The 18,912-nt window shown below is 34.0% G+C and overlaps 2 protein-coding genes and 1 long non-coding RNA gene across 6 annotated transcripts in view; 2 read left to right on the top strand and 1 right to left on the bottom strand.

The window, feature by feature from the left end:
* The window catches only part of LOC150107952 (glutamate receptor ionotropic, kainate 5-like), a 17,759-nt gene extending 6,663 nt beyond the window's left edge, over positions 1 to 11,096 (top strand). For all 4 annotated transcript variants that reach the window (XM_090390563.1, XM_090390564.1, XM_090390565.1 and 1 more), the window contains exons 3-9: positions 58 to 266; positions 397 to 519; positions 649 to 825; positions 3,691 to 3,791; positions 5,936 to 6,026; positions 10,559 to 10,717; positions 10,929 to 11,096. In XM_090390563.1, coding sequence (XP_090246689.1) covers positions 58 to 266; positions 397 to 519; positions 649 to 825; positions 3,691 to 3,791; positions 5,936 to 6,026; positions 10,559 to 10,717; positions 10,929 to 11,087 — 1,019 coding nt within the window. In that variant the 3' untranslated portion in view covers positions 11,088 to 11,096. The remainder of the gene's footprint in view (positions 1 to 57; positions 267 to 396; positions 520 to 648; positions 826 to 3,690; positions 3,792 to 5,935; positions 6,027 to 10,558; positions 10,718 to 10,928) is intronic.
* LOC150107953 (uncharacterized) lies at positions 3,706 to 18,649 on the bottom strand. The gene is made up of 3 exons (XR_016548116.1): positions 18,302 to 18,649; positions 11,813 to 12,043; positions 3,706 to 3,861 (listed from the first exon to the last, which is right to left on the bottom strand). It is a non-coding gene; the product is annotated as an uncharacterized LOC150107953 (long non-coding RNA).
* LOC150107954 (uncharacterized) lies at positions 12,213 to 13,898 on the top strand. The gene is made up of 2 exons (XM_090415483.1): positions 12,213 to 12,431; positions 13,205 to 13,898. The coding sequence occupies exons 1-2, from the start codon at positions 12,226 to 12,228 to the stop codon at positions 13,443 to 13,445; spliced, it is 447 nt and encodes a 148-aa protein (XP_090271609.1). The 5' UTR covers positions 12,213 to 12,225; the 3' UTR covers positions 13,446 to 13,898.
* Positions 18,650 to 18,912: the final 263 nt, after the last annotated feature.

Raw genomic sequence — 18,912 nt, forward strand, 5'->3', positions numbered from 1 at the left:
TGACATTTTATTCTTAAATACCAAATTTTTGTAAAGTATTCTTCAACTATTTCGTAGATGAAACTCAACTCTTGGAGACGATCCAGCATATTCATGACATCGGTATGAAGACTATTGTGATGGAACAGCATCCAGATATGCTTCACACATTAAATGTTTATCTTGGCAATAAAGGTATTTTCAAAGATCTTGCCACAAAGAGAACACCCCTTCATATTTTTTATTTGACTCCTCACTTCAACGGTTTTAAGGATCTTGTTCTTCAGGTAACACTAGCACAGACTTTAGCAATATTACTTAATGCACTAAATTCGTTTGCTATTATTACAGTTTAGGATTTGGAATCTACTGACTTGATTGATTCTGTTATCGCTAACCAATGGCATTTTTTTCTAGAATAACACACGTCAGTTTGAAAAGCAAGCACTGAAATGGATTATTGTGACTAAGAACACCAGTGTGGAGACGCTTCGCAAAATTTATAGCACAAACTTACAAGTTGCAATTCTCACTCCAACGGCAAGTATTTTGCAGTAACGACGAATATCAGGGTTCAATGGCGCCCCTTATGATTATTATGCAATTGTTTGTTTCAATAGTTTCACTTTAGTATTTATTCTGAATTCTTTTTAACAAATTTGTTTGCAGAATGAACAATGTCGAATCGAGATAAAGACATTCAACTGGAAACACAGAACATCGGCTACACCAAAGCGCAACCCTCTACGATTCACCGTATCATTTAACTCTACTAGGCCCCCTAAAGGCCTTATTGCTGATCAGTGTGTTATTCGGAGAGTGATGATCAACGCCATCATCTTCCTGGTAGGTATTGGTTACATCCAGTCATTCAAACTTCACATGAACGTATTCAAGTCGCTTTCAGTAATTAGCCAATGGATTCTACATTTTCATCAGTCAAAGCGGTTCCTATTTTTCGATTTGTTAATATTCGTGACTGAAAAAGTTTGTGAACAAATATATGTTGAGCCAAAGAGGCTTGCACATTTTAATGCATTATGTAGCAACCATTTATAATTGTTTTTATCGACACAACGATGGAAGTTTAATAAATTGCCTTCGTTAAATTTATTTCGCAGGTTCTCACCGTTTTGAATGTTGATGAGTTCAAGTTGTGCTGATTTGGGTGCATTTTCGGGCAAAATGGCAAAAGGATTGCTAAATAAATCTAGCAAGGGTTTCACTTTTTTAAAATCAGAAAACAGATCCTTGAACGCTGATATCAAGTTATCAATCTTTTCAACATACACGGTTTTGAAGTTGACATTGAACTTTTCAGAAACTTTCTTATAATTAGGAAAATGGATGTAATTCCTTGAAAGTTGATAACCAATTGATGTTTGCCCTGAAGTCGCGTATTTAACGTATTTAAATGATTAGTAATGTCAACCAGAAAGGCTAAGTCACATAACCAATTCGGATTTTTTATGAAGAACGTTTTTGTTTTTTTCTGTCATGAAGATTTCAATTTCATCAATTAAATTTAGGAAACGCTCCAATGTTTGTCCACGACTTAGCCACCTCACTTCTTTGTAAAAAATTAAGTCATCATATTCACTTTCAATGTCTTCAAGAAACGTTTTAAATTGTCAGTGATTAAGGCCACAGGATTTTATAAAATTAATCGTTGAAACCACAACTTTCATGACATGTTCAAATTCAAGTTTCTTAGGACACTCCTGGTGGATTATACAGTGGAACTGTATCAACTAATCATCGTGCCGTCCCAAATGCTGTTTCAATAATGTTACCAATCCAGAATTAGCTCCTATCGTGGAAGGAGCTTCGTCAGTCGTGCAACCTGAAAATTTTGTCAGATCTAAAACAATTTTGGAATACTATTCCAAAAGCCCAGTGAACATGTCATTACCTTTCGTTTGATCTGACAATGAACTCATTCCAATCAGCTCCTCACTTACCTCAAACTCTTGCGTTATTCCATGTGTAAATATTAACAACTGGGCTGTGGAAGTAATGTCAGTTGATTCATCAATAGCTAATGAAAAATAGGCAAATTTCTTTGAATGTTAATTGGTCCTTTACATTTTCCGACATTGCAGTAATTCTTCTTTGCACAGTCATCTGTTTAACTGAATTTTCTCAACATTTTTGGCTGATTCAGGACAAATTTTTTAGCAGCTATCTCAAGGCAATCTTTAACGAAATATCCGTATGTAAATGGTCGAAACCTTTTTGCTATAAGGCGAGATATTTCAAAACTTATTTCTGTTGCGATTTCCGAATTTTGAATAGGTTTTGTAAACATCACTGGCTGACCTGTCAATTATCGTTTCAAAAATTAAATCTTTTGTTTACGTAGTTCTTCGGGTAGATTTGAAAATGTAGAATGCAGACTTTCATAGTGTCTCCTTATATTGTATTCTTTTGGTATGGCTACAGCACTTTTGCAAATCAAGCACACGATATTATTAAACGACTGCACAAAACCATATTTTTCAGTCCAGCGATCCTGAAACTGCCGTTTTTCATCCTGTAGTTTTTGCGTTTCCTACTTGGCCCTGCTTTATCCATTGTAAAATGTATTTTTTACCGTTTCCTAGGGGTGATAATTAATTGTAGCAACCACACCCACGAAAACAAAATACTCATATGACAAATAGACGAATTATAAAATTTTTTAACATTATTACTAATCGATTATCGTAAGCAAACAGCAATCGTGACGTCACAGCCACTTTGCTTTGCGCATGTTCCATTTTTAAAAATTACCTATCGCGTAACTTGTTAAAGTTAAAATAATACACGGTGAGGCGGGCAGCCAGCAAATCAACGGAGGACCGCGGTCTGTGCATCCCTGCAATAGACAAACCGACACATTAGACCCATGAGAAATGGAAAACGGCATTTCAGTCCAACAAATTCCGAAGAGTGATCGGATGTCAACCCAAATGAAATCTGTTAAATGTGACAGAATGAAATATTTGCGTCAGAGAACCACCACCGTCCACTACGAGACAAAAAGGGGAAAACACACCCGGGATGCTAAATAAAAGAGCAGAGTATACCACAGAACACTCGCATCTATTTCGTGTTTCTATTTAGCAAATTCATAAGATGAGAACAAGAACCTTTCATAGCTTTTGTAGATCTAATTAGCAGTTGTCCTTTTAAGTTGGTTTTTGTGTATTAATATTTTATTTCATGCAGATTGTTCAATAAGAGTGCTGAACAATCTTCACTTCCAGCAAATTATTTTTAAAAAAAAAGAGAATATTCCATTCAAATCTATTTCTTTTTCTATTATGCATTAGGTCACATGGCCTGTTATAGACAGAGGAGCTTAGCTTCCTATAAATCTAACTTGTTTATGTTTATAATGTAAACATAATCCTATCTCCACATTCTGCTATGCTTTCAATAACTTTTTTAATGCTGTGTCTAGGTAATATGTTTTATTAGATATTATATTCAAGGACCTATTAGAAGTTGCTTAGAACAGACTTTTTGCAAATATTCATGCATCACACGGGATTTGAACCGGTAGCAAGTATGGTAAACAAAAATGGTAACTTTTATCAACTGACTTATCGATGGACGCACGTGAAGTATGTTTATTAATGCTAGTTCCACAAGTAAATTTTTTCGTAATTTCGACTGAGCATTGCTTATTATTATTTTTTTAATGATTTTTATTTTTCATTCTACAAGTCAACTGATATCTTCGAGTTGAAATGGGATGGCGTCAGATTCAAAGCATCCGGATGTGTCTACGACTTGGGTATTTATCTGAGAAGATCTCTGAAGTTCTTGTAAGTATCTCGGAACTCTAAAGTTTTTTTTCCACTGACGGTTAGCACTATTTTATTTGTGCAGTGAATTCTCATAAAATAAAACCAAACATATGCATGTCATAAAGAATGAAAAATGCATCTTAAATTTATTTTAAATACATGCTATATATTTTCATAATAATTGAGTAAATTTGTACAGTTGTAACATATAAGAAATATAATTTTTAGAAATAGTTAGACGTAATAAACGAGCAACGTTTCTATTATTTTATTTTCGAAAAATCGTTCCCTTAATAATGTAATAATTGATAACAATAGAATAGTTATAGTTGAAGCATAACTAAGCTAATTATATTATTAAAGATGATTAATGATTAGTTAATAAATAATTATATTTATAAAATTAATAAATAAAATATATATAGAAATAGATTAATTAAAAATTATTTCACAAAAAATTTGACAATACATTTGAATTTCTTCTTTTCGTCAGTAGATGGAACCACATTAAAATATTCCAATAATTATTGGGCAAAATCATTCTTCCAAATCTGATGGGATTAGTTTAGCGACATAACAGCAAACGTAATTTGTCAAAACATCATGAAATACAAGAGGCAAATAATATTAGTATTATTATTGTTTTAAATTTGTGAAAGATTGTTGAAACTCCTCACAATGCATCATTCTCAAGTATAGTTTTATGTTCTGAGTGAAATCTTATTTATGAGTAATTACATTTCCACCTGTCACTCTCTCTCTCTCTCTCTCTCTCTCTCTCTCTCTCTCTCTCTCTCTCTCTCTCTCTCTCTCTCTCTCTCTCTGTAACAGCAAATGTTCTAGTAGCACGAATGGTATTCAATTTCTTCAAAAAGTTAACACGCTTCTTTACAAATAGTGAAAGTTATAGATGTATTACTATAATAGGAAAATCTATCAAATGAATACAATAATCCCCCCCCACACTCCCAATTTTTGTTATTACTGTAAATTGTTAAAGATACATATTATGGTATTTCATTTATCAGTTTTTATTTTGTTACACTTGGGTACCATGTGATAATGAACGGAGAAGTGTCAAAAGATCTAGTTCGTCTCTATAAACAGTCACTAATTAGCGTATGAAGAATGCTAAGAACCACAATGAAAATTTTCCGAAACAAATATATTTCAAATTATATGAAGAGCCAAAGGCTTCAATTTTGTGACATGAACTTCTTTAAGTTAAGGGATATTACATCCCATATTGTTTCTTAGCCGAATAAGAAACTCAAAGAGTTTCATGCCGAATATAGAAACTATATAAAGTTCGGCGATTCCAAGCGTAAGCAAATACCTGGATAGTGCAGCACCTGACCCTTGAAGGTAGTGCAAGCTGAGGCAACTCATAGAAAGGATGGAGCAAGCTCCGATCACTATTCTTGGTATTTACCCATAATGTGAAACCCAGTTCCTAGGAGCTGTATTACTGTTCTACATTATGAGTGAGAAAAGGTCACTACCTAGACCGGTTTCAACCTTTATTGAGGTCTCATCAGTGAAGGTATTTTGTATTAATAGACCTAGTTAATACCAAGTTTGTAGCTTACATCCCTTCTCACAGAAGGGATGTAAGTTCTGTTCGCTACAAACTTGGTATTAACTAGGTCTACCTACTCACTGATGAAACCTCAATAAAGGTTGAAACCGGTCTGGGTAGTGACCTTCTCTCATAATGTTGAACAATAATACAGCTCCTAGGAGCTAAGTTCACATTATGGGTAAATACCAAGAATAGTGATCGGAGCTTGCTCCACCCTTTCTATGAGTTGCCTCAGCACCTGACCCATTTGCACTACCAAAGGGTTCAGGTGCTGCTATCCAGGTATTTGCTTACGCTTGGAATCGCCGAACTTTATATAGTTTCTATATTCGGCATGAAACTCTTTGGGTTTCTTATTCGGCTAAGAAACAATATGGGATGCAATATCCCTTAACTTAAATAAATATATTTCAGTTTATATATTTATGTTAAAAAAATCTGGAAGTTCCATTTACAAGTATAAATGAGAGAAAGAGAGAGAGAGAGAGAGAGAGAGAGAGAGAGAGAGAGAGAGAGAGAGAGAGAGAGCATGAACCAAAGAACATAGCTTGAAATTTAACTTGTTGAATACAATTTACAGAGTACTCTCGCGGTTTGCGAAAGATGGATATCCAGGATTTAAGACAAAGGAAGGAAATTGGTCAGGACTGGTTGGATACCTGGTCAGAAAGGTAAACAGAATTCAAGTCTTTAATTCATAATGTTAAAAATATTGGATGCATTCGTCGGCTGTTATGGAAACTATAATATAATTTAACGTAATGTAGTCAAATCACATTCAACAGAGAAATTCTTATTTGCGAAATAACTTCTTATTTTTCGATTCTTCAAATAGCGATAAGTTTTTTTTTTATCTTGTTGTTCCAAAGTACAACAATAGATGGAATGAACGAAGAAGAAGATTAAGAAATTTTTTCTATGTTTCTGAAGTTAAACTGCTCTTAATCACTGCACATGAGTAAATAGATTTAGAAAAAAACCGAAGCTAAGAAATTATTGATGCTAATTGTAATAAACGGTTAGCAGAAGGAAATATCTGTTGGTGATTCAAGAAACATAAAGAAATCTGAAAAGCAGTAAAAGGAATGGTAAGGTACATCGACCGTATGATTCTCTACATTATTACTAAGCAAAGGATTTTAGGGGTCTCTTAGGGGAAGCCTCCAGATGTAAGAATTGTGGTCCATTGTGTGAAATATTTAAGATTTGTGCACATTTTAATGAGTTCAATATGGAACAGAAACCATAATTTTATGAATGCCAAGCAAGAAAAACAAAGAAGAAAAAAAAAAGAGAAAAGAGAGAGAGAGAAAATTCGAAGCAAAATGATTAGGAAAAACATTTTTTAAAAGTACTACTATAAGTTTAGAAATTAGTTTGCCAGGTGCACAGCATGCCGAGTTTTCAATAACATAGGATACCCCCCCCCCACACACACACACCATAACAACGAATTGTTGTCACGAAAATTGTTTTCCATGAGCTTAACTTTGTTGTGTGTATAATCAATACACACAACATTATTAGGACCGATTAAAAGATAAAAAATTCGATATATCGACTGTTGGTTACTAACATTTTCTCATCTACCATTCTGAGCAGCAGCAACAACAACAAAAAGCGATTCTGTGGTGAAAGATGGTTTTAATGTCGCTCCATTTTATACGATTTCAGAAACCAACTCGCATGAACTGCAACCAAAGCAAACACTGGAATTGCATTAACAAATTATCATCAGCATTTCAGTGTTTGGTGGACTTATTGATTTCGCGTAGTGATGCAGAATTGATGAGAATCTCTCAACTATGAGATTCACATTTCCACAATAGATCGAATACATTGTAATCATTATTTCCCGAAATGGATTTTAAAGAGAAGCTTTGGCATTATGGTTTCGTTAATAGTTTGCTGCCAAACTTCTTCCAAATTATGCAATTCTTTTTAGTGTCCCATTTGGTCACATCAAAATTTCTGCCTTCTAATATTCTTATGAACAATGTAAATCCAGCTTCCGTTGGGTCTTTTCCACTGTCATTATAATATTTGTTTTGATAATTTTTACTTTTGTTCGACGAAAATATTTTCTTATATATGCGATTCTTAAACATTTTCAATATTTTAATGTCAAGATCTTTTCTAATATCCGAATTTTTAATATGATTTTGTCGTTGATGACATCGTTTCTCTCCCTTCATTTTCTTTACAACTTTTACATTTTTACTTGATTAGGAATTAGTCCGAAGTTTTATTTCCAACTCAACTTTCATATCAATACGAGAGTGGTCTGAAAAGTTCTCAGCTTCAACCATAGATGGCAACACTATTGACAAAAATTTTTTTTCTAAGTTGGTACATCTGTCATAAGCATCCATGTGAAATTTCAAGTCATTCTATCAAGTAATTTGTTTTATACAAACTGAAGCAAAAGTATTGTCTGAATCCCTTGAAATTGATAAAATTGAGTATCGTGAATGTTTAACGCCAAAACGAATTCATTCGAAGTTCATAAAAGTTTATGGGCACTCTTCTCCTTCGTTTTCGACAATTAAGACATGGGCTGCCGAGTTTAAACGAAGATGATCCACGTAAAGGAAAGTCCAAAAAGTGTAACAACACCCGAAATCATTGATCAAGTCAACTATAATATATCGGATGACTAGAGAGTCAAAGTGCGTGAAATTGTTGAGATTATAGGCATTTCAAAAGAACGTGTAGGATATATTTTGCATGAAGAATTACATATGAAAAAGCCTTGCGAAAGATGGATGCTGCGCTTACTCACAGCAGATGAAAAACGCACACGCATGAAAATCTCTGAAGAGTACTTGGAGCATTTTATTAAGAATAAAACTGATTTTGTGTGTCGATTTCTTACTATGGATGAGGCTTGGATTCACCATTACACACCAGAATCCAAACAGAAGTCAAAACAGTGGACTGAAACCGGTTGTTCGGCGCCAAAGAAGACAAAGTCTGTTCCATCAGCAGGAAAGGTCATGGCATCGGTGTTTTGGGATGCTAAAGGCATTTTGTTTGTTAATTATCTTGAAAAGGGTGAAACAATAACCGGGGAATATTATTCCGATCTTTTAACCAGACTAGACGAAAAAATTATTCGTGAGAAAAGACCCGGTTTGCAGAGCTTACTCAGAACCACTACAGGGACGGGATAAGGGCACTGGAGCATTGCTGGAATAAATGCATTAGTCTTAAGGGAGATTATGTTGAAAAAAAAAAATTTGAAATTATAAATTCGTTTTTATATTGTTAGGCCGAGAAATTTTCAGACCACCCTCGTATTTCAAAACTGATTTTAATATGGTTTTGCGTACTGTTTACTAATGTAGGTGATTTTTTCTTATAGCATATACATTTATTCAGTTGAATTCTTGTCATAACAATGTTGCTTATGCTTTTGATACGAGCAGTATGGACTATATTTCTAACAAAATTTGTTCACAATTTTTCCGATTTTTTTTTTTTTTTTTTTTGTTTAAAGGCGTTGTAACATTTCACAAGATATTCGAATTTTCACAAACGTGCTATCGCTCTACAGAATTCTTGGGATATACCAGCTTTGTTGCCGATATCATAAATTGTTTCGGCAAAATCCAAAGAAATATAAACTATCGAAATTTCGTTGCTCAAATATTTTAACCTGTTAGTTACATAATTATAAGAACTGGTTAAGGAGAATGCTGCTCTTTGGAATAATGCGTAGATCGCAGATTTCTGATAGTCAAACTAGTCGTAAGTTTTGTGCCATTAAGGATTTGTGCCTGAAATACAATAAGGCACAAAGATAAATTCCATCCGTTTTATGAAAATAGGGTGCAAAAGTGGAACGAAATTAATTGTGTGCTGGATCCATTAATGATCACCAACCAAAAGGTTCCTGCGGTATTATAATTCTAAGAGATGGCATTTTAAGAGATTTTGCTCATGCAAAAAAAAAAAAAAAAAGCGCCATTGAAATAATTTATTAAAAATTCTTGAAATTCGGTGCTAAATTCAAACCAAGAATAAATCCTGCTCTCTCATCCATCAACACCACTTTTCAGCATTAAAATATGAAATTAGTACTGTTTATTTGTCATTAAACATGCTTCAAGGTTGTTTATCTGTCATTCAAGGTTTCTCAGAAGAGTAGAAGCCATTGTTTTCCTTAATATATTGGTCACACACACATAGATATTAGTTTCCAACGTATGTTTAAAAGTAACCATCTGAAAGCACTGCGGTATTTATGCAGAGAAACAACAACGACAATAAAAACTGTATTGGTTGTATTCTAGGAGGGGATGCAAATATTACTGATATTAGACGTGCCTGGACCTGAACATTCCATGTCTGGGACATCCGGCTGGCATTATGATTTGCTGGCACTAGATATTATTCTATAGCTTCGTTGAGTCGTCAGTGCTTTCACCATAGCATGCGGTGTTTTAATAAACCAGGCAGGTCTTGACGAAAATCAAGAACATAATGATTGTTTCCTTTCAATGTGAAAGAAATCTTCATCCTTTATTTCAATGAGGAACGAATTCCTGCTGTGGCTAAAAAGAAACTCGGCCTGAATTGCATAAAAATACATCAAGTACAAGGTTTCTGCCACTGAAACCCAGTACGTAATGCACGAGATTTCATATATAATTAGATCATAACATGAAGATCCAGTTGTCGAAATGAATAATTCTCCAACCAACAAGCAGTCGCTTCGAATTACACAGCGGACATGAGCATGAATATTTATGAATATCTTAAGTAGGAGATAAAATTTATCGCCCACTGACAGACCAACACTCAACTTATTAAAAATCTAAATTTCTGGCTTCAAATATTTCAACGCTTGATCTGCAAAGAAGGATTTCGGATTATCTAGCTTTAGCCCTTTACGATACTAATATGCTATAGGCGTATAACGTTCAGTGAGTGAGATCCCCATAAAAGGAATAATAAACGATAAGAATAACAATGATAGGTAACTATACCTATAGTGAAAATATGCAATCATCCATTTTTAGATGTCCCTTTTCTACGTTTTCTCTCTGTATATTACTAGCAAAGAACAATCAATAAGAAGAGAAACAATACAGTAGATGAATATGTGAAACACCATAGAAATTGTAACATATCATTATTAAGCAATGTAACGTGTCTGTGATAGCAAATCGATAAAACCTTTCTAATTTTATTTTTGTAGGAAGCAGACTTGGCTTTGCAGTTTATAACCAACACATACGAAAGATGGCAAGTGGTGGACTTCACCATCCCATTCTTTTATGACTCCCTGATATTCGTCACTAGAACTCCGAGTCCAAAATCAAAATCTATGGCACTAGTTAACCCTTTTACACCTGAGGTAAGAAGCGATGATATACACGCATAGAAAGCAGACCAAACAAATTTCGAACTTCAGTTGACATTTTATGACACTGATTTTGTTTAGCTCAGAAAAATTACGGAAGTTAAATATAGTAATCTAACGGATACGTTTAAACTTTAAGTAAATAGTTTTGAATATATGTATACAGATATTGCCATTAACGTGTTTTTTTCTCCCCATTTTTTAGTTATGGCTAGCAATAGGTGTATCCCTGGCGGCTGTCACACTCTTGCTGTATATTATTGGCTCCCTCGAGGCTAAGCTGAACAAATTACCAAGACCTCGCATCATGCAAGTCTTTTGGACTTTGTCGTGTACTCTTGTGAATTGTTCAGGTAAGGTGTAAAATACTCTGACTTTATTATTTCCGTTTTACAGATTCACTTCCATTCTTTTACATTATGACAATTTTTTTTCAATGCCACACTCATCATTCCAATAAAGCTACATGCTTTATTGCATAAAGAAATATAACGTCATTGGCATTTTTGTCTAAAAAGAAACCCATCTTGATATTAGCGTAACATTTATTTCAAGAAAAAATAAACTTATATTGATCTCCAGTTGTATGTAACCATCCGATAACATTTTAATAAAATATTTATTAAGAATATTTAAGAAAGTGTTGTCAGAAATATATTATAATATATAATAAATCAAAATAGTTTATTATAAATATTTTATAACTGTTTTTTTTTAAGTATAAATAACTTTCAAAATCTGAAAAATAAATAAATAATAGTAATGGAATATTTAGGGAATTTACATTCTACTGGCTGTTATTAAACACATGCACTGCCATCTAGTGTAGTATATAGTAAATAGAAGAGAAAAATACCCCCGCTTCATCAAATAGTTGATTTTCAAGATTCTTTTCTTGTTTGTCCATTTAATAACATGACACATACTATTACAGAGGATAAAGGTAATAATTTACTAACTAAAATGTATCATTTAAGCTTTTTTGTATTGTAGAAATTTGAAAAGATTCCATTCATAAAAACGGAAGCTTTTTTTTTTTAATTTTTCAAATTTAAAAATATCTTTGTCTCTGATCATTTTCTTACTTACATTGCATATCGTAATGTGTGCTAGATGTTCTGGGTCCATTGTCGAGATGGAAGGCTTGCAGATTCATTTTCCTGTTCTGGCTGTTGGCTGTCATGATTTTGCTGTTTGGTTACAGCGGCAATTTGCTGTCTTTCTTAGTCATCCTACAAATGGAAGAACCCATTAGGACCGTTGAACAACTTGCTAAAGTCACCACTGAGGGGCGCATCAGGTGCATTTCTTTGAAGAACTCTGCAATAACAAAGTCATTTCAGGTGACGCCTTTAATATGCAATCGTCTTGTATTTGTCTTTCATCTTCACTGTTTTTATGCTTTTGTTAGCGTAGTAAGTTAAAATCAAAACAAATTTACTTTTTTAAAAATTTCCTTATAGATGGCACCATCGGGAATAATGAATAAAATTGGAAAATCTATGAGTGAAATTGATAATGTACAAGATGCTATGCCGGAAGTCCTAAACACTAAAACAGCGTTTGTCATAGCCCAACAGTTAGCTCTGATGGAAGCCACTATACTTGGAATTGATAACTTCCACTTTAGCGAAGATAACTTTTACACTACCCAAGCTTCTCTGGCTTTACAGAAAGGGGATCCATGTAGAGAAGTGTTTGATCTAGCGTAAGGAAAATCTTTTTATTTTAAGACTTTCTTATTAAAATTAGGTTTTTAATTAAGTTTTTTAATTATAATCTTTATTTCATTCTCTTTAGCCAGATTTTGGAGCCTAACATTAGGCTCCAAAGATTGATATCAGTGGAGCCTTTGTTAGGCTCCACTGATATCAATGTTATGAAAGCAGTGCAGAAGCACAAAAGGACTTCAAGGAAATTTTACTCTGCAACAAAATTGTCATTTTGTGTACGGCATCTTCACATTTTTTTTTTGTAATGCTGATTTTTTTTTTTTTTTTTTGTTGTTGTAATAGTCCAAAACTGCTTCGCGATATATCAAACTACTTAATAATATGATTACAACTATTTAAATTGTTATTTTAATTAATGATTTTATTTAATGTAAGCAACTGTAGTAATTAATTTAAACAATTTTGTAGCAGTTAAATATAGCAATGTTTAATTAACATTTTGTTTTTATTACAAAAATACTAAATTATTTTAAATTATTATACTAAATTAGTAGCCAATTAATTAACATCTAAGGAATCTCACTTTTAGGATTAAAACTTTGGGCAATTTTTTTTTTTTTTCTCGTGCGTTTTTTTTTTTTTTTTTGAATAAATACACTGACCGACTATTTCCGTGACTTGTAGGATGCTTTTTTCGTAAGATTATAAAAATGACCTGCCGAATAAATGACTGTCGCTTGACCGTATCAATATTATATTTTTGCTGAGCAAGGTATCCAACTTAATTTATTCGTTTCTTTTCTTACAGACTGATCAGATACTTGGAGGCAGGTTTAATGGAGAAATGCTTATCCGATCGACTTTACTTGAGAAGATTGACCGCCAATGAAACAGTGGTGAAAGATACACAAGCCATCCACGTGGGAGATATTAAAGGAATTTTGTTTCTCTTCGTGTGTGGCAATGGGCTGGCTTTTTCTATACTGTTTTGTGAGCTGATGATATCCAAGAATACTTGGAAGAGATCTGGCAAAATAACTGCAAGATAAAGTTAAATATGTGAAGGATAATAACACACACACACACACACACACACACACACACACACACACACACACACACACACACACACACACACACACACACACACACACACACACACACACACACACACACACACACACACACACACACACACACACACACACACACACACACACTGTAGCAACGATAGACTAGTCTTTGATTATTCTACCACCAGTCAGATATTAGATTCTATATATGTAACTGTCTCTTTCTCTCTCTCTCTCTCTCTCTCTCTCATTGAAGCATGGATTATATCTATTTATTAACTAGCACAATGAAATAAAACATATTCTTTAATTTTTTTCGTTCACTAAATTTGAGAGCTTTACTTCATCAAGTGTGAAACACATGGCAATATTGCTTTGGCGAATGTAGCAAAATGTACTAAATAAATAAACAAATAAAAGCAAGATTAAATTACAGATTCCTGGAATATTTGTACTTAGACTCTTACCAGAGATTGTGTTATCATATTATGATTTAAAGAAATGAATGCGACCCAATATAAATTAAATACTGGCTTATTTGTTCAACATTTCGTTTATGTGACAGAGTCATCATCAGAAATACAATATAGAAATTGTAACAATGCGCGTACACGCACGCACGCATTCTCTCTCTCTCTCTCTCTCTCTCTCTTTCTCTCTCTCACACACACAAATAATAAATAAAACAAGTGGAAAAATGTTAGATTGTAAGCTCGAAGTCCTAAGAGAGGGATGCTCTATGCAAACACTGTTAGGTAGCCATAGTCATTGAGGTCTCTCAAATATTGAGAAGTTTCACACAACGATGTTTAATGAGGTTTCGTTAGTTTTATAAACATGCTACCGATTCCTTACAATCATGTTTGTACTTTGTAACATTTTTAACATTTGATTTTGTGTAAGGTGTCGAACCATGTCAACTAGACCTGACTAACCATAACTGTAGTAGCAGATGTATTTCTTGTGTTTTTCAAAGTGGATGATATTAGATCTGCTATTTGTACACAATACGACAGTTCATACGAATAATGAACTTTGTATGCATCTGAAACTGAATTAGAAGGGTTAGGAAACCGGATAAGAGCAGTCAGCTTATGGGGTTTTAAAAGCAGTACAGAGATTATATTTCTTTAAAGTTCTAATTAGTTTTGAGTTGTCCAGAATATCATTACTGTATTTTAGTACGTTGAGAGAGAGAGAGAGAGAGAGAGAGAGAGAGAGAGAATGTGTGATACTGGAAGGAACAACAGTTCTAATTAAAAAAAAAATTTTTTTTTGAGAATTATATCCACTGGATAGGAAAGTGTGACGAATAAAGGAAAATTTAGATGTGAGGGAAGCTTGGTAGCAATAGAGGTTAGGGCCTATGCATGTAAGAATTTTTAAGATACCATGTTGTTGGGACGAGGATGATGAAAATATTTGTGAATATATCGCCTAGTGTGAGTAAATTTGTGTATAAAGAAATAATGCCATTAGAAACACAGCCCATTGGTATTTTCTTTTTCTGAAGCGAACTAGATTCTGAAATGCTAGCTGTTGCAGTGGAGCAGAATAGACTTTTACTGCCATCTATCGGAAAGAAAAAATAATACAAACGTAGAAATTAAGACATAAGAAATTCTATTTTATAATATTTAGTACCATTAGGGAGAATGTTCTAATTTATAAACATCGCTAATTGAAACGAATTCAGAAGAATTTGAATGTTTTAATCAACTAATTTTAATTAAAAATGCTTATTTATCATGCTGCAATATTTATTACAGGCTGGTTGAGAATGCTTGATTGAAAATCATACTTTTCGAAGTCGAATAGACAAATCACTTATCTATTAACAAATATTCTGAGAAAAAATCCTGAAAAACAAATTTGCAGTAGCACATCTCTCGATTTTCGTTTTAGTAACAGAATGGACGGCAACCAACGGGCTGTTGTTTCGTATTCTTTTACAGCATGGGTTTGTGAGTCTTGAAATAGTAGATGTTTCTGAGTTCTCCCCCCCCCCCCACACATTTTTATCCACAAATCTACACTCAAAATTGTTATGAGACATGACTGAAACTAAATTTGTTTTGTTGTTTTTATTATACAATTACTGTAAACATTTTAAATGAACATTGAGAGATCAATATCATTCTTATTGTGAGGACTGAAATGGTTGAGAAAACAGCTTAAATGTCTGGTTTCCAGAGCAATCGGGGTTGCCTGAAAAAATTCGTGTGCATTATAGCATGTAAGGTATACATCGCCTAGCAAGAAGAGAGAGAGAGAGAGAGAGAGAATATTTAGGCTGAACTCTCGAAAATCATATCAAACTATGCCCATCTACTGTATAACTCATCTTCAGCTGTTAAGAACTAAAAAAAATTATTTATGGTCTTATTTATTAGTCCGTAAATGTACAAAAGTGTACTTCTAAATAGGGCCCCATTTTCTCTACTATCCTGCTAAGGTGTTGAGCAGTCTTGTAAGCTTCCATTATTGTTTTCATCTAATTTCCGATGCACATGTCGAATTATGTGTTTCAATAATTGAATATTTAAGAACGAATGGATAATAAGTTCCATTTCCAATTACTAACTCTTCTTAGTATTAATTATCGGCTCATGTCCAGATAGCAAATGTTTAATAAGTCAGTTTTGAGTTATGACTTCTATTATGGCTAGTTACCAATTAAAATTAAATTAAATTCGATTATCAATTACATACGTTTCCTTTTTTTAATATCCCCTCATTTAATATTACCCGCTCTATTCAATGAAAATAAAGGATTCATCTTATGAAAAATTCCACAGAATAAACAAAATTAATATTAATTTCAAATATCCCATTAAAGAAAATGTGAATAACAGAAATATTTTATATTCTGTGTGAAGTAAGAATACTGTTTTAACAGATTGTTACCTTCACTTACGCACGATAAGCATTTTAAGGCCTTGGTAACTTCCAAAACGCCATGCATATTATATACACATACCGGACAATGAATTTGAAACTGAAGAAATCAGTGGTTTCCATATAGGCATGGAACTGCTAATACCCTCTTCAATTTACTGAGTAGTTCGGGCCCAGGACAGCCTTCATTAAATGCTCCGGTCAACTGCTGGCCACAGGAAGTTCTATTTGTTTGTACAATCCTACTCAGAAAACGGCGATCTCGTTCTGAACAGGCCCTAAGTAACGGCTCTTAGACAAGCAATGTGGGTTATTTTTCCACTGATTAAACAGCCGGGATATGTCACCTTTTGAGAAACCAATCAGCTCTGCTGTTTTCAAAATCGTGGGTCTAGCCAGACCGGCACCCACAATAAGCCCTTTATCGAACTCCGAAGGATCCTTTGTTTATCCTATTGTGATGAACCCTATTGAAGAGGATGATGAAAAAGTTTGTGAATATATCGCCTCGTGTGAGTAGATTTGTTTATAAAGAAATAATGCCATTAGAAAACACAGCCTATCGGTATTTTTTTTTTTTTACTGCATTGTGAAATGCTAGTCAATTTCAACTCAGGCATAGGCATCGCCACTTAGCGAACATATGGTGAACCAGAAGTAGTTTACCAGGAGGGAGAATTGAGTTGGTCCTATTTTCTACACAGAAGTTTCTCACCTTTTAACGAAAGGTGAGCTAGCTGATCTCATACGGAGGTAGGTTTTTTTTTTCACACCAAAACTCTGGTTCTTTCTCCCCCTATAACAGACAAACCGGCCCTATCAACAAACGCATCTGCAGACAAAGGACACACACTGGGAGGCATGGGGCTAACTACCTTATCTGTGAGTTAGGGTTGCCAAGTCCAAGATTACTTGGAACGGTGGTGAGCGCTTAAGTACCTGTTAGGACCAGGGCAAACTAAACATTCAGAAGCAAGCAGTTATCAAACAAAGCAGCACTATAGTCACATCAAAATTACTGTACGAAACAGTTCAGATTAGAATTTCAAGCTAGCGCAATCGAAATACCATCCATGAAAATGTGACAATTTATAGTGTCACATTTTCATGGATGGTATGGGTCGCCAGCGAGCATCGTATACAGCTAGACACCAACTCTTCATCTGTCATCATCCAACGCAGAAGAAAGCGACAACAGGGAAGCAGCTCGATTGCCTGAATGAGCTATCTAGAACAAAACAGGTTAGTCGAAGGAAAGGATCTCAGTATCCAGACAATGAAAGAAGGCTCATCGAGTGGATCGTGTGTCAGAGAAGACAAGGAATCTCTACGTCAACTGTGTTCCAATTCTTTCTTTGACCTTATATATAAGGTCAATGCATGAAAACATAAAAGTATATATATATACCCGCTTGTACCTGTTATATACCCGTGCGAATTGAAAAAATAATAGAGCATATTTATTTATTTATTTAAGATAATCGCTAACGTAAACAATTTTATGAAAACAAATACTTTAAATATTTGGAATTATAATTCTATATTTAAAAACATCGAAAGATTTTTAACACTTTGAACTGTCACCAATAACACTCTTAGCAACATATACTCAATGGATTACAAATAAAGCACGGTCTGCCACAGAGAATTTAGCCATTTATGTAATTTTCCCGCTGTATAGAAACAGAAGTGTCGTTGCTTCACGGAGAGCAATAAGGTCAGTAAGTAACGAATAAGAGCTGTAAACTGAAGTGATATTAATTAAAATTTGCTGCCAATTTCCACAAATTCGTCAAGCGTCGTTAAATATTCAAAATGCACTTCCGCGAATGAAACAGTCAATAAGATCCGAAATTCGTGCCTACGACCGTTTTAAGAATCTTTCTGATATTAAACCCATTTCAGTACGAATCTCAAATTTGCAATTAACTCACTCTGGTTGCAGAAAGATGAGGCGACATTTAGGCTGCGAGGGAAAGAGATTTGGATTTCAATTAAAGCTGCTGTCAGTAATAATAAGATGCCTTCAAGAGATTTATGGATCTGGATCTGGAAAAAAACGCGTCAAACTTCGTTATTTCTTGCTTAACTTCCATCATGTAAAAGTAATCAATTTCTGGGTTCGTAAAACTTTTTCTCGTGTTTGTTATTTTCTCCTAACCAAGTATGGGTTGATCTTCTGGTTACAGGTTCATAGATGCACTCTACAGAGGTTAAAAGAACGTCACACGAGTATCGAATTGCTGATACTAGAGAAACCTTTTCTAAGTTCTTTTTAAAGCTGATTCCATAGTTGATCATTGGCGCAAGCAGACAAGTGGTTTTTTTTTCTCCACGTATAAACTAATTTTTAATCGCATTACTGTAAGAATACCCACGAATACCTATAAATGCTAGTTTAAATTAGGAGCATCGTAACTTATTTAGTGCATTATGGGAATGCACTTCTTTTCTTTGACAGGATTTTCTTCTTTGACAAGATGCATAAAATAATCTCTTAGTGCTTGTGCTTGTATCGACAGGTGGCGCTGACGGATAACGAAAT

This window comes from Typopeltis vanoorti, chromosome 3, assembly GCF_054136105.1.
Source record: "Typopeltis vanoorti isolate ZY-2024b chromosome 3, IOZ_Tvanoo_1.0, whole genome shotgun sequence".
NCBI lineage: Eukaryota > Metazoa > Arthropoda > Arachnida > Uropygi > Thelyphonidae > Typopeltis > Typopeltis vanoorti.